We start from the raw sequence: 15900 nt of genomic DNA, 5'->3' as shown, positions 1-15900 counted from the left end.
TTCTACCATTGATTACACTTACAATGAATTATGGACCTGTATTCCCAGATCACTTTGGTCTACCGTTCACTATGTAAGACCTACTATGGTTGGTCCTACCAAAGTGCAACGCCTCTCACTTATCTGCATTGTTCCATCTGCCATTTTGCCAGATGGTCTCCAGATCCAGCTGCAAGTTCTGATTGTCTTCCTTGCTGTCCACTAAACCCCAAATCTTGGTATCATCTGCCAGTTTGTAGATCCAGTTAACCACATTATCATCCAAATCATTGATATAGATGAGAAACAACAATGGACCCAGCACCGATCCATGTGGCACTCGACTAATCCCAGACCTCCAGTCAGAGAAGCAACTATCTACTACCACTGTCTGGCTTCTCCCACTATACTATAATTTCTTGATTTATGTTTAGAGCCTTTTCTAAACAATGGAGCAATATTAACTATTCTCCAATCCTCTGGTATCACTACTGTCGCTGAGGATGATTTAAATATCTCTGCTGGGTCCCTGGTAACTTCTGCACTTACCCCCACACAGGATCTGAGGGAACACCTTGTCAGATCCTGAGGATTTATTCACTTTAATTTGCCTCAAGACAGCAAACACATCCTCCTCTGTAATCCGAGTAGGGTCCACGAAGTCGATGCTGCTTTCTCTCACTTCTATAAGAGTCTGTATCCACCTCCTGAGTAGATACATATGCAAAAAATTAATTTAAGATCTCCCCCATCTCTTTTGGCTCCATGTATGGATTACCATTCTGATCTTCCAGAAGACCAATTTTGTTCATTGCAATCCTTTTCCTCTTAACATATCAGTAGAAACCCTCAGGATTTTCCATGACGTTGTCTGCTAGGGCAACCTCATGTTTTCTTTTAGCCATCCTGATTTCTTTCTTCAGTGTTCTCTTGCATTTCATAAGTACCTCATCTGTTCCTTTCTGCCTATACCTGCTATGTAGCTCCTTTTTTTCCCCTTAAACAAGGCCTTAATATCACTTGAAAACCAAGATTCCCTGAATTTGTTATCCTTACCATTCATTCTGGCAGGCACATACAAGCTTAGTATTTCACTTTTGGAAGCCTCCCACTTGCCAAATATACCTTTGACAAATAAAAGCCTGTCCCAATCCACACTTGCCAGATCATTTCTGATTCTTTCAAAATTGCCCTTTCTCCAATTTAGAATCTCAACCCGTAGACCAGACCCATCTTTGCACACACGAGGAAATCTGCAGATGCTGGAAATTCAAGCAACACACACAAAATGCTGGTGGAACACAGCAGGCCAGGCAGCATCTATATCCTGACGAAGGGTCTCGAAACATTGACAGTGCTTCTCCCTTTTGATGCTGCCTGGCCTACTTTGTTCCACCAGTATATTGTGTGTGTTGCTATCTTTTTGCATATTTACTTTGAAACTAATAGCATGTTTCATAGGAATCTTAATTTTCTCTACATTATTCTCCTTGGTAAATAACCAATGTAAAATAACTATTTGGGAATACTAGGTACACATTTACTTGATTCTTTCCCCTGACATTTGATCTCCCAAGGTGCAATTATTCACACTTGCCCAGATAAAACTTCAGCTGCAATTTCTCCACCCATAATTTTGGCTTATTCATACCCTTCTGTATCCTTTGACAACCTTGTTTACTGTCTGCAGGTCCACCTGCACTCCCTTTCTACTTACAGGGCCTCACTTTGTGTTTACTTTCCACTTGCCTGGTTTACTGGGCAATTTATATTCAAATTGTATGATATGTTAAAAAGTGAATTAATTGTATGCTGAGGTATTAAAAATTAACATCCCGTTTTCCAGAGAATCTATTAATATAACTCTACTGTAAAGTTCTGAGTCGTTTGGGTTGTTAACCGTGGTTTGCTTTTAGGCTAAATTGGAGGGAGAGGAGGAGAGTGGTTGGGACCGGGGTGGGGGTGGTGGTCAAATTCTGTTGAGTAGAATCAGTTAAAGAGCAAAGATAATGGGGAGGTGGATGTGGTGGTCGTAGTTCCTTGGTGGGCAGATAGAATAGGAGGTATCAAAGCTGTTTTCCTCATTACTTGTTGGTTTCTCCAGCTACCTCGATTGTTGTAATTTTTCATTACTTATACAATTAAACACCTTTGAGATTTGAATAAGGTAGATATGTAGCATATTGGCATTTACTTTTTCTTTCCAGGTTACCCAACACTCCGGATAGAAAAGAATGATCTTAAAAGTGTTACACTATCAGAGGCAAAAGCTAAAGTGAAGGACATAGCTATCTCCAGAGAGAGGGTCACTCTCAAAGATGTTCTTCAGGAAGGTAATGAATTTAGCTTGACTTGAACTATACAGGAAGACTTTTTTTTTGGACAGCAAATTTTTTTGAAAGTATTGCTTCCTCAAAAATTTTAGGTGGTTCTCATAGATCACTTGAAGCTGAACACAAATGTAATTTCAGACTACTTGTATCAGATTGGAATTTGGAGAAACAAGAAATTAACTTTAATTGAAAATTGTGTGTTTAATTGCATAATGGTGCTGACAGTTTGCAGTAGTTCAACTAAATTAAGCTAAAAATATTTTGTTGGACTTCCGGTAAGATGGCGATAGTTTAGTTGCTTAAAACTATTGCTTTGTTTTATTTCTTACCTCCGCATTCTTTATCTCCTTTTTTTACCCCAGTCTGTTAATTTTTTTTGCTCTCTCACCTGCCTGCGAATTTGCCAGTCCTACAATGGTGGCAAAGTTTCCTAAATCTGGGAAAAAAGAAGTCTCTACAACTGCGACTGTCTCTCTCTCCTTTGCCGAGATTGTCTCTATCTTGGAACAGCATCGACAAGAAATTATATCTGAATATAGTCTTCTTTCAGTTCATTGGAGTCAAAATTGGATCAAATTAATGCCAGAGTGGAGGATCATGCTGAACGTTTATCTCATCTCGAGTTTTACGTCTGAAAATCAAAATGCCACGTTCAGCAGCTGGAAGCCATCTGTTCCAATTTGACTGAGCAAAACACCAAGTTAACATCCAAAATAACTGATCTCGAAGGCCCGAGTAGATGTCATAATCTACGAATTCTCTGTCTGTCAGAGGCTATCGAAAAGGGATCTCCTGTTGAATTTTTTTCTTCTGTACTCTGTGAGATTTTTGGGAAGGAAATCTTCTGACCCCACCCGAATTAGACAGAGTGTACTGTACATCTCTGGCCAAGCCCAAGTTGGGCTCTAGGCCACATCTAGTTATTCCCTGTTTGCATCATTATCATGTGAAAAACCTGATCACGGAAACACGTTGGAGGGGAAAATTGGATTTCAGGTGTCACTTTGTCCATATCAGTGAAGATTATGCTCCTCAAGTTTTGAAGATGTGTGCCGAGAATAAAGAAGTTATGAAGGAGTTTTGCAATCGTGGATTCAGACCCTATCTGCGTTACCCAGCCAGTCTCCGAATAACTCTTAATACTGGGGACAAACAATGGTTTAACTCGGTTACGGAAGCTCAGAAATTTATTGAAGGTCTCCCCGCCATTTCGACTTCATCAGACTCGATCTGATTATTTAAAATGGCCGTTAAGTACTTCTTAAAAATTTTTCTTCTTTCTGGTTCTTTTTCTGTTTTCTTATTAAATCACTGTATTTTTTTTCCTCATAGCTTCTCACGGGTAGGCTATTCTGGATTATTATTTTGAATTAAGTTTAATACTTTTTGATGGAATTGTTTCTCTTTATGTATAACTTTGGTTCGTAGTGCATAAGTTCTCTAGGTTTTGAATTATTAGTTAAGTGGAGCTTATGATAATGTTACGAAACTGGAAGTTGGGTTTTGGGGTGTTTTTCTTTCCAAAGAACTTGCTGCTTTTTTTTGGTAGCTATCTTGTTTTGGGATTTGGGGGTGGGGGGAGGGTTCTCTAGTGCCAACATCATACATTGAATTTAACACATACAAACAAGCTGGATGAATTCAGCAGGTCGGGCAGCATCTGTTGAAATGAGCAGTCAATGTTTCAGGCCGAGACCCTTCGTTAGGACTGAGGAAGGAGGGGGCGGGTGCCCCATAAAGAAGGTGGGGGGAGGGTGGAAAACCAATCAGAGGAAAGATCAAGGGGTGGGGGAGGGTAGGCAGGAGAGGTGAAGAAGGAATCTAAGGGGAAAACACTATGGGTAGTAGAAGAAGGCAGAGTCACGAGAGAGGTGATAGGCAGCTAGAAGAGTAGTTAGAGTGAAAGTGGGATGGGGGAAGGGAGAGGCAGGGAATTACCAGAAGTTGGAGAATTCAATGTTCATATCAAGGGGCTGGAGACTACACGAACGGTATATGAGGTGTTGCTCCTCCAACTTGAGTTTGGCCTCATCATAGCAGTGGAGGAAGCCATGTATGGGCATATCCGAATGGGTCATTGGAAAAGCATTAGGCTACAGTCGGTCAACGATTGGAACAATTTTAAAGGATAAAGTGAGAAAGACCCTGCCCCGATGAAAGCTACAATTATTGCTAAGCAACGCAGTGGTTTAATTATTGGGTTTTGGGTTTTTGATCTTCCACATCAATCAGGCACAGATGGCAAGCGCACTCGGGAGTGATCTGTCACTGGATCGAACTGGAGAACTTCCATTCCCAAGCCCAGCGCTGAAAGATATGTTCTTAAGTTCTGTCCTGACAAAGGGTCCCGGCCCGAAACGTTGTCTGCTTATTTCAACGGATGCTGCCCGACCTGCTGAGTTCATCCAGCTTGTTTGTACGTGTTGATTTGACCACAGCATCTGCGGTGTACTTTGTATTTACGTTCTTAAGTGTTTTATATGCATAGAAAGGTAAAATATATACTATATACTAAGACAAACATTTGACTAACTGACGCTAAATAATACCGGATGTACCTGTTCCGACTTACTTAGTAAGAGAACTTCCAATTTTTTTCAATCCCCATCCACAATAACCTACGCATATCCTCCCGTCTACTTTAAATCATCTCTAGATTACTTATAATACCTAATACAATGTAAATGCTATGTGAAATAGTTGTTATACTGCATTGTTTAGGGAATAATGACAAGGAAAGAAAAGTCTGTACATTTTCGAACAAGTGTTGGAAGAGCACTGCTGGGTTTTCTTGATTCACAGTTGGTTGAATTCGCATATGCGGAACCTGCAGATAAGGAGGGCCGACTTTATCTCTCAATTTCTGCACTTCTTGGAGAATATGGGTTCAGTTTAGAAAATATAATGCCCTTCATGGTTTCTGTCTCTCTCTCTCTCTCTCTCTGTCTCTGGTCCTATCTTACACAATCATCTTTTCCTACCTTCTATGCAAGACTCAACATTTCATGATTGGTATAGAAAGGGCATTAGGTGCTTTGAAGATCTTTTCATAGATAATCGTTTTGCAACTTTTCAACAACTGTCTGTAAAGATTAACCTACCTAATACTCATTTCTTTAGATACCTTCAAATTAGACATTTCATTAACCCTTTTTTTTCTAATTTTCCTGAGATGCCCAAGAAAACATTGTGGACCTGTTTCTTTCTAGTAATCCATTGGGTAAAGACTTAATATCTTCTATTTGTGATAATTTAATGACCTTGAGGTGTGCTTCCTTTAACAAAATTAGAACTACTTGGGAACATGATTTAAATATTTCTTAATCTGGTGCAGTTTGGGATTCAATTCTTAAGCCAGTTAATTCAACCTCTTTATGTGTTCGCCACTGTCTTTTACAGTTTAAGGTTGTACATAGGGCTCACATGTCTAAAACTAAATTGTCACGGTTTTATCCTGACATTAGTCCTGTTTGCGACAAGTGTAAAGGGGGCGAGGCTTCTTTTATTCATATGTACTGGGCCTGTCCTAGTCTAGAGAAATTCTGGAGAGAAGTCTTTTTCTCTTTATCCCATATTCTTAATTGCCACTTAGAGCCTAACCCTCTGATTGACCTTTTTGGTACCTTGGGTGAGGCAGACATGCAATTGAGTCCGACTAAACATCAAACACTATTTTTTGCCTCTCTGTTAGCTAGACGCTTAGTTCTTCTCAGGTGGAGAGATTTTGCCCCACCCACTCGTGCTCAATGGCTTAATGATATTATATCCTGTTTAGACCTTGAAAAATTTCATTATTCACTTCTCAATTTGGACATAAAATTTCATGTGGGGACCTTTTCTCAAATACTTTCATAATTCCTCTTCAGATTAAGTTTATTTTTTTCTGTACCATAATCCCTTACTTTTAGCTTTTTTTCTGTAAGTTTTATGGTTTCTTTTTGTTGGGAATTACACTACATTATATTACATATAATTATGGAGAAGGATAGGATTGGACCCAAGGTTGAGATTTTTGATTGGAGATGTGAAAGGATTTAGAAGGAGTGGATTGGGACAATTTTGTTTTATGGGAAGGATGTAATAGAGAAATGGAGGTCATTTAAAGGTGAAATTTTGAGGGGACAGAATTTTTATGTTCCTGTTAGGTTGAAAGGAAAGGTTAAACGTTTGAGAGAGCCATGGTTTTCAAGGGATATTGGAAACTTGGTTATGAAAAAGAAAGATATCTACAATAAATATAGGCAGCATGGAGTAAATGAGGTGCTCGGGGAATATAAAGAATGTGAGAAGAATCTTAAGAAAGAAATTAGAAAAGCTAAAAGAAGATACGAGGTTGCTTTGGCAAGTAAGGTGAAAATAAATCCAAAGGGTTTCTACAGTTATATTAACAGCAAAAGGATAGTGAGGGATAAAATTGGTCTCTTAGAGAATCAGAGTGGACAGCTATGTGCAGAGCCAAAAGAGATGGGGGAGATTTTGAATAATTTGTTTGGTATTCACTAAGGAGAAGGATATTGAATTGTGTAAGGTAAGGGAAACAAGTAAGGAAGTTATGAAAACTATGATGATTAAACAGGAGGAAGTACTGGCACTTTTAAAGAATGTAAAAGTGGATAAATCTGTGGATCCTGACACGATATACCCTAGGACCTTGAGGGAAGTTAGTGTAGAAATAGTAGGGGTTCGGACAGAAATATTTCAAATGTCATTAGAAACAAGGAATGTGCTGGAGGATTGGCGTATTGCTCATATGGTTCCATTGTTAAAAAAGGTTCTAAGAGTAAACCTAGCAATTATTGGCCTGTAAGTTCGACGTCAGTGGTGGGTAAATTAATGGAAAGTATTTGTAGAGATGGTATATATAATTATCTGGATAGACGGGGTCAGATTAGGAACAGTCAACATGGATTTGTGCGTGAAAGGTCATGTTTGACAAATCTTATTGAATTTTCTGAAGAGGTTGCTAGGAAAGTTGACGGGTCAAGCAGTGAATGTTGTCTATATGGACTTCAGTAAGGGCTTTGACAAGGTTCCACACAGGTTAGTTAGGAAGGTTCAGTCTTTAGGTATTAATATTGAAGTAGTAAAATGGACTCAACAGTGGCTGGATAGGAGATGCCGGAGAGTAGTGGTGGACAACTGTTTGTCAGGTTGGAGGCCGGTGACTAGTGGTGTGCCTCAGGGATCTGTAGTGGGTCCAATGTTGTTTGTCATAAACATTAATGATCTAATCAAAATAGGACATACGTGGTAAATGGTAGGGCATTGAGGAATGCAGTAGAACAGAGTGATCTAGGAATAATGGTGCATAGTTCCCTGAAGATGGAATCTTATGTGGATAGGGTGGTGAAGAAAACTTTTGGTATGCTGGCCTTTATAAATCAGAGCATTGAGTATAGGAGTTGGGATGTAATGTTAAAATTGTACAAGGCATTGATGAGGCTAAATTTGGAGTATTGTGTACAGTTCTGGTCACTGAATTATAGGAAATATATCAACAAAATAGAGAGAGTACAGAGGAGATTTACTAGAATGTTACCTGGGTTTCAGCACCTAAGTTACAGAGAAAGGTTGAACAAGTTAGGTTATTCTTTAGAGCGTAGAAGGTTGAGGGGGACTTGATAGAGGTATTTAAAATTATGAGGGGGATAGATAGAGTTGACGTGGATAGGCTTTTACATTGAGAGTAGGGGAAATTCAAACAAGAGGACATGACTTGAGGGAAGGGGCAAAAGTCTAGGGGTAACACGAGGGGATCTTCTTTACTCAGAGAGTGGTAGCTGTGTGGAACAAGCTTCCAGTAGAAGCGGTAGAGGCAGGTTCAATTTCGTCATTTAAAAAAAATTGGACAGGAAAGGAGTGGAATGTTATGGGCTGAGTGCAGGTAGGTGGGACTAGGTGAGAGTAAGCGTTCGGCACAGACTAGAAGGGCTGAGATGGCCTGTTTCCGTACTGTAATTGTTTTATGTTATATAGTTTCCTTTCATGGAACGTCAATGAAGTTCTTTTGATGGTCTGAATGTGCCACCAGTCTTCTCTCATCTATTCGAATTTCAACCTCAGAAAAAAACTCTTGATGATTTGTGGCAAATATGATTGATTACCCTTTCAAAAATCCACATTGACACCACACAGTCCTTTTGTTAAGTACCCCATTAGCACTCTGGAAGTATTTTCCTTGTTACTGGCCTGTAGTTCACTTTCTCTGCCTTGAATATTGGGGTTTTGATATTTGGGAACTGTTATAAAATTGATGAAATTTTGGAAAATTGCATCCAGTACATCCTATTACTCCATTGAATATTTTTCATTATGTGGGAATGAATGTGCGCCACATAAATAGGCCATTTTGACTCACCATGTTCTTACTGGACCATGATTGTGCATTTGTTAAACTGCAGCTATGACGCATCTGCACAGCTTTGCCATGCCTGTGTTTACTTCATTTTTCAAAGTCTTAGCTAACAAAGTCCACTCTTCATGAACATAGTACGATTTACTGAACAATATCTAATTTATGTACTTGTAGAGCCAGGTGGCACAAGTCCTGTGATAGCTGATTTCAATTAAGTATTCTACCTGGTTGCCTAATTCTGAGATTAAACCAGTGAATGGTAGGGCTCTGGGTAGTGTTAGGGAACAGAGGCGACCAAGTGGATACAAGTAGATAGGGTAGTGATGAAGACATGTAGAATGCTGACCTTTGTCAGTCAGGGTGTTGAATATGTAAGTTGGGAAGTTGTGTTGCAGTTTTATAAGACATTGCTGAGGCCACACTTGGAGTATTGAGTAAAATTGTATTACCAAGATGGAATTAAATGGAAATGAGTGCAGAAAAGGATGTTGCCTGGACTTGAGGTCTGAATTGCGAGGACAAATTGCACAGTCTAGGACTTTATTTCCTGAAGTGCAGGAAACGGAGGGGTAATCTGAAAGAGATATACATGTTCATGAGGGACATAGACAGGGTTGAAAGCATATTTTTTTCCCCCAGGGAGGCATTGCAAAAGAACAGTTTAAGATCACGGGTTTAAATGGACCATCAGAGGCAGCTTCTTTGTGCGAAGGATGGGAAATAGTGTTTGAGGTGGATGCATTAGCAACGTTCAAAAAGCCATCTGAATGAGTACATAGAGGTTTTGAGGACTATGGGCCAAACATAGATGGTTTGACAAGTTGGTTCAAATGACCTGTTTCCATGCTGTATTTTGCATGTCTGTGATTTTTAGGCTAGATAGTTAGCACTTTGCACTCCTTGAAAATGGAATGTCATACCATTTAATAAGATCGTGGCTAACCTGGATGGGTCTCAGATCCAGCTACCTGCTTTTTCTCCTTAATTCTCATACTGTACTAATTAAATTGTCTAATTAAATGAGATAGCCGCTACTGCTTCCCTAGGCAGAGAATTCCACAGATCTATTACACTCTGAGAAAAGCAATTCCTTTTCAACTCTGACCTAAATCTACTCCCCTAAATCATGAGTCCACTTTCCCTCATTTCATTCTCATCTACCAGTAGAAACAACTTCTCTGCCTCTGTCTTATCTGCCCATTATATAATGTTATATGTTTCCATAAGATCCCCTTATTCTTCAGAATTCCATCATATATAGTCTCAGGAGACAAAATCTATTCTCATAGACTAACTCCCTCATCTCTGGAATCCACCTGGTGAACTTCATCTGTATCTGCACAGCCTCCAAAACCTATATATCCTTGCTTAAATAAGATGAGAACTGCATACACCAGTACCATGTGGCCTCACCAGTAGTACATGGTATAATTGCAGCATAACCACCCTGCTGTGCACCTGTAAACCAACCTTTTGTACCAGAAAAAAAACAACCTTGTTGGGATCAAAAGAGCAACTCTAAAAATCTGAACTATAAGACAAAATGTTGCAAGATCTTATTAGGTTAGGTAGCACCTGTAATAAGAGAAACTTGGTTAATGTTTCTGGTCTAAGAACGTTGGTCAAAATTTTATATACTTGTGTACCAATCATATGAAAATTGTTGGGTTAAGAGAATTGAATTGAACTGACTTTATTACTTAAATCTTTAAGTTATGTCTCTAAATGTGCAATTTATAGTAATTTGTAATAATTAGTAGGTACAACAGGACAGTCAATATAGCATAGAAATACAAATGTATCAGCATGAAATAATCAGTCTGATCAGTTTAATCTTCCTGTTTAACTGAATGAAACAATCACAGCTGCTGATCAGCAGCAGCATAAGTTTGACCTCCAGGTATAGAGCCAATGTGACGTAGTAAGGGTGCAAAAGGCAGGTAAAAGTGAACCAGGAAATGAGATGCAGACCTGGTGCCAGTACAATTGCACACTTAACAGCATAAGTGGTTGCAACTAAGCGCTTCAATAATCATTGAAATCTTGCATGCTGATAATTATTAGAAGCTGATACTATATATGGGCTAAAAGAATTTTAATGCAGTAAGAGAGAATATAAGTTTTGTAAGTTACTTATGAACTTCAATTTAACAAATTTGATTACTTACTTTATTAATTTTCGGATAATTTCTTATTTCAGGTACATTTGGTCGTATCTTTCTTGGAATTTTAATTGATGAGAAAGACCCAAGTAAAGAAAAATATGTGTTTGCTAAAACAGTAAAAGGTAAGGAATTATATAGTATACAGAGCCCAGTTAGCTAGCTGCCTCCATTTCAAAACTCTTTTGGGATTTGGCATTATTCATCTGTGGTGTTTTTCATTAATTTTCCAATTGTCTCTCAATCTCTGCTCCTCTATCCTGTTAAATTATTCCTTTTATTTCACTCTATGAAGCATTTTTATTCAACCTTGCAAAATTGCTCAACTCAAGCTTATCTTGAGTTAACACGATGAAATCTGCAGATGCTGGAAATTCAAGCAACACACACAAAATGCTGGTGGAACACAGCAGGCCAGGCAGCATCTATGGCGAGAAGCGCTGTTGACGTTTTGGGCCGAGGCCCTTCATCAGGACTAACTGAAATGAGAGATACTAAGAGATTTGAAAGTAGTGGGGGGAGGGGGAAATGCGAAGTGATAGGAGAAGACCGGAGGGGGTGGGATGAAGCTAAGAGCTGGAAAGGTGATTAGCAAGAGTGATACAGAGCTGGAGAAGGGAAAGGATCATGGGACAGGAGGCCTCGGGAGAAAGAAAGGGGTGGGGGGGAGCACCAGAGGGAGATGGAGAGCAGGCAGGGTGATGGGCATAGAGAGAAAAAAAACAAGAAACAACTAAATATGTCAGGGATGGGGTAAGAAGGGGAGGAGGGGCATTAACGGAAGTTAGAGAAGTCAATGTTCATGCCATCAGGTTGGAGGCTACCCAGCCGGTATATAAGGTGTTGTTCCTCCAACCTGAGTGTGGATTCATCTTGACAGTAGAGGAGGCCATGGATAGACATATCAGAATGGGAATGGAATGTGGATTTAAAACGTGTGGCCACTGGGAGGTCCTGCTTTCTCTGGCAGGTGTTCAGCGAAACGGTCTCCCAGTCTGTGTCGGGTCTCACCAATGTATAAAAGGCCACACCACACCAGCCGACTCACAGGTGAAGTGTCAGCTCACCTGGAAGGACTGTCTGGGGCCCTGAATGGTGGTGAGGGAGGAAGGTGTAGCACTTGTTCCGTTTACAAGGATAAGTGCCAGGAGGGAGATCGGTGGGAAGGGATGGGTGGGTTGAGTGGACAAGGGAGTCGCATAAGGAGCGATCCCTGCGGAAAGCAGAAAGGAGGGGGAGGGAAAGATGTGCTTGGTAGTGGGATCCTGTTGGAGGTGGTGGAAGTTACGGAGAATTATACGTTGGACCTGGAGGCTGGTGGGGTGGTAGGTGAGGACAGGGGGAACCCTACCCCGAGTGGGGTGGCGGGTGGATGGGGTGAGGGCGGATGTGCGGGAAATGGGAGAGATGCGTTTGAGAGCAGAGTTGATGGTGGAAGAGGGGAAGCCCCTTTGTTTAAAAAAGGAAGACATCTCCTTCGTCCTGGAATGAAAAGCCTCATTCTGAGAGCAGATGCAGCGGAGACGGAGGAATTGTGAGAAGGGGATAGCATTTTTGCAAGAAACAGGGTGGGAAGAGCAATAGTCCAGGTAGCTGTGAGAGTCTGTAGGCTTATGGTAGATATCAGTAGATAAGCCATCTCCAGAGATGGAGACAGAAAGATCAAGAAAGGAGATGGAGGTGTTGGAAATGGACCAGGTAAATTTGAGGACAGGGTGAAAGTTGGAGGCAAACTTAATGAAGTCAACAAGCTCAGCATGCGTGCAGGGGGCAGCACCAATGCAGTCATCGATGTAGCGAAGGAAAAGGGAGATGGATACCCGTATAGAGTTGGAACATGGACTGTTCCACAAAGCCAACAAAAAGGCAGCCATAACTGGGACCCATGCAGGTGCCCATGGCTACACCCTTGGTTTGGAGGAAGTGGGAGGAGTCAAAGGAGAAATTATTGAGAGTAAGAACTAATTCCGCTAGACGGAGGAGAGTGGTGGTAGAGGGGAATTGGTTAGGTCTGGAATCCTATCTTGAGTTAGTTATGAATTCCTACACTCTTACTCATTTTCAAGTGTATCCCACAGTTTGGTGTCATCTATAAAATTTGGAATTGTGTTTGTGATCTCCAAGTCAAAACCATGGAACCACTTCCCATCTTACCCCAGTCTGAGTTAACTTACCCTGTCAGTCTTCCATTCTGTGATCGGTTTCTTATACTTCCTGCCACTGATCGCCTGACTTACAGTCATAGAGTCAAAGAAAAGTACAGCACAGAAATAGGCCCTTAAGCCCATTTCATATATCTGGTCTCTTAGAATACCTTCCAATAACTTTCCCACTGCTGATGTCAGGCTCACCAGCCTATTTTTAGACCCTTTCTTAAACAGCAGAACTGCACTGGCTACCTCTAATCCTCTGATACATACCTGTCGCTAAGGGTGATTTAAATATCTCTGCTAGGGCTCCTGCAGTTTCTGCACTTGCCTCCCACAAGGTCAAGAACACCCTGTCAGGCCCTGGGGATTTATCCACCCTAATTTGCTCCAAGGTAGCAGACAACTCCCCCTCTGTAATAGATGTAGAGTCCGGATGCAAAAAATGCATTTAAGTTCTCTCTCAGCTCTTTTGGCTCCATGCCAATAGAAGATCAATTTTGTCCTTGCAATCCCTTTGTTCTTAACATATCCATAGAATCTCTTAGGTTTCTCCTTCATCTTTTCAGCTAAGGCAATCTTTTAGCCCTCCCAATTCCTTTCTTAAGTGTTCTCTTGCATTTCTTATACCTCATTTGCACCTCATTTGTTCACACCTGCTTATACCTGGAATACACCTGTCTATTGAAAACCAAGGTTTGTTATGCCTGTATTTCTGTACCTTTAATTCTGGCAGGCATATACAAGCTTTGTAATCTCAAAATTTCACTTTTGAAGGCCTCCCAGTTACCAAGTTCATGTTCCTAGAGATCAGTCTTTCACAATTCACACATGTCAGACATTCTTGATACCATCAAAGTTGGCCTTTTTCCAACTTAGAAGCTCAAATGCGGGCCAGAGCTATCTTTTTGCCTATTTACTTTGAAACTAAAGGCATTGTTATCACTAGATGTAAAATGTTCCCCTACACAATCTTCTGTCATCTCCCCTCTCTAATTCCCTAATAGCAGATCGACTATTGAGAAACCTTACCTGAACGCATCTGACCAACTCCTATCCCGTCTAGTCATTTTACAGTATGAAAGTCCCAGTCAATATGTGGAAAGTTAAAATCACAACTATAATAAACTTGTGTTTCCTGCAACAGTCTCTCTACAAATTTGTTTCTCTAAATCTCACAGACTGTTGTGTGGTCTGTAATATAACCCCATTAACGTGCCCATGCCTTTTTTATTACTCAGTTCCACCCATAATGCCTCATTTGATGAGTTCTCCAGTCTGTCCTGACTGAGCACTGCCATGCCATTTTCTTTGACTAGTAATGCCCCCTCTCCTCCTTTAATCACTTCTGCCCTGTCACGTCTAAAACAATGGAACTCCAGAATATCAAGCTGCTAGTTCTGCCTCTGCAACCAAGTCTCACTAATGGCTGCAATATCATAATTCCAGGTCTTGATCCATGCCCTGAGTTCATCCACCTTTCCTCCAAAGCTTCTTGCTTTGATGTATGTGCAGCTCAGTACATTAGTTGCGCCATGCTCAAGCTTTTGATTCCTGACTTTGCCTGAGATCTTAACATCTGTCTCCACAACTTCTCCACTATCTGTTCTGGTATTCATCCCACTGCAATTCTAGTTTAAATCCCATCTTCCCTGGAAGCGAGCCCAATGATCTAAAAAACTTCCCTCGTACACCAGCCACAAATTAAACTGTATAATCGTCTTATTTCTGGGCTTGCTAGCACATGGCAGTGAGATCACAACCATGGAGGTCCTGTAAGTTAGCACCTGACTCCCTAAACTCACTTTGCAGAAGTTTGTCACTTGTCCTACCTATGTCATTGGTACCTATGTGGACCAGGACCTCTGGCTGTTCACCCTCCCACTTAATGTTGAGGACTCGATCTGAGATGTCCCAAACCTTTGGCACCCAGGAGGTAAAATACCATCTGGGAGTCTTGTCCTCATCCACAGAACCTCCTTTCTGTTCCTTGAACTAATGAATTCTGCATCACCACAGCCTGTCCCTTCTGATTCACAGAGCCAGACTGAGTGCTAGGGACCTAACCGTTTCACCCCCCCCCCCACATCCGCCAACACCACCAAAGCCACATGTTCTATAGAACGTAGAACAATACAGCACAGTACAGGCCCTTCAGCCCACAATGTTGTGCTAACCCTTAAACCCTGCCTCCCATATAACCCTCCACCTTAAATTCCTCCATATACCTGTCTAGTAGTCTCTTAAATTTCACTAGTGTATCTGCCTCTACCACTGACTCAGGCAGTGCATTCCACACACCGACCACTCTCTGAGTAAAAAACCTTCCTCTATCCCCCTTGAACTTTCCACCCATTACCTTAAAGCTATGTCCTCTTGTATTGAGCAGTGGTGCCCTGGGGAAGAGGCGCTGGCTGTCCACTCTATCTATTCCTCTTAATATCTTGTATACCTCTATCATGTCTCCTCTCATCATCCTCCTCTCCAGAGAGTAAAGCCCTACCTCCCTTAATCTCTGATCATAATGCAGACTCTCTAAACCAGGCAGCATCCTGATAAATCTCCTCTGTACCCTTTCCAATGCTTCCACATCCTTCCTATAGTGAGGTGTCCAGAATTGGACACAGTACTCCAATTCATGGAACTTAATAAGTTATGATTCCAGTCAACTTCATCATGCAGTTAGTGTCAAGTTTGATTATTTCCCATTCTCAATATTCCATTAACCATGTGAGAGTATTTTGTACTTTTATTGTTTGTTTTCTTTGTTAAACGGTGATTCTGCAATATATTAGGTATGGACAGTCCTCCATATTCAATTAATGTGGTAAGTATTAGTTTCTAAATAGGAGAAAATCTACAGATGCTGGGTATCCAAGCAAGACACACGAAACCTCAGGAAAGGTGCAATCAGTCGACATTTC

At 40.9% G+C, this 15900-nt stretch overlaps 1 protein-coding gene across 2 annotated transcripts in view; it reads left to right on the top strand.

Annotated features, from left to right (window-relative positions):
• The window catches only part of ryk (receptor like tyrosine kinase), a 294692-nt gene that overhangs the window by 156568 nt on the left and 122224 nt on the right, over positions 1 to 15900 (top strand). Inside the window, exons 9-10 of one of the 2 annotated variants that reach the window (XM_059951322.1) lie at positions 2187 to 2312; positions 10868 to 10954. In XM_059951322.1, the coding sequence (XP_059807305.1) occupies positions 2187 to 2312; positions 10868 to 10954 (213 nt within the window). The remainder of the gene's footprint in view (positions 1 to 2186; positions 2313 to 10867; positions 10955 to 15900) is intronic. The other variant, XM_059951330.1, reaches the window with a different exon arrangement.

Source organism: Hypanus sabinus, chromosome 2 (genome assembly GCF_030144855.1).
Source record: "Hypanus sabinus isolate sHypSab1 chromosome 2, sHypSab1.hap1, whole genome shotgun sequence".
Lineage (NCBI taxonomy): Eukaryota > Metazoa > Chordata > Chondrichthyes > Myliobatiformes > Dasyatidae > Hypanus > Hypanus sabinus.
This window is presented reverse-complemented; position numbering and strand designations above follow the sequence as displayed.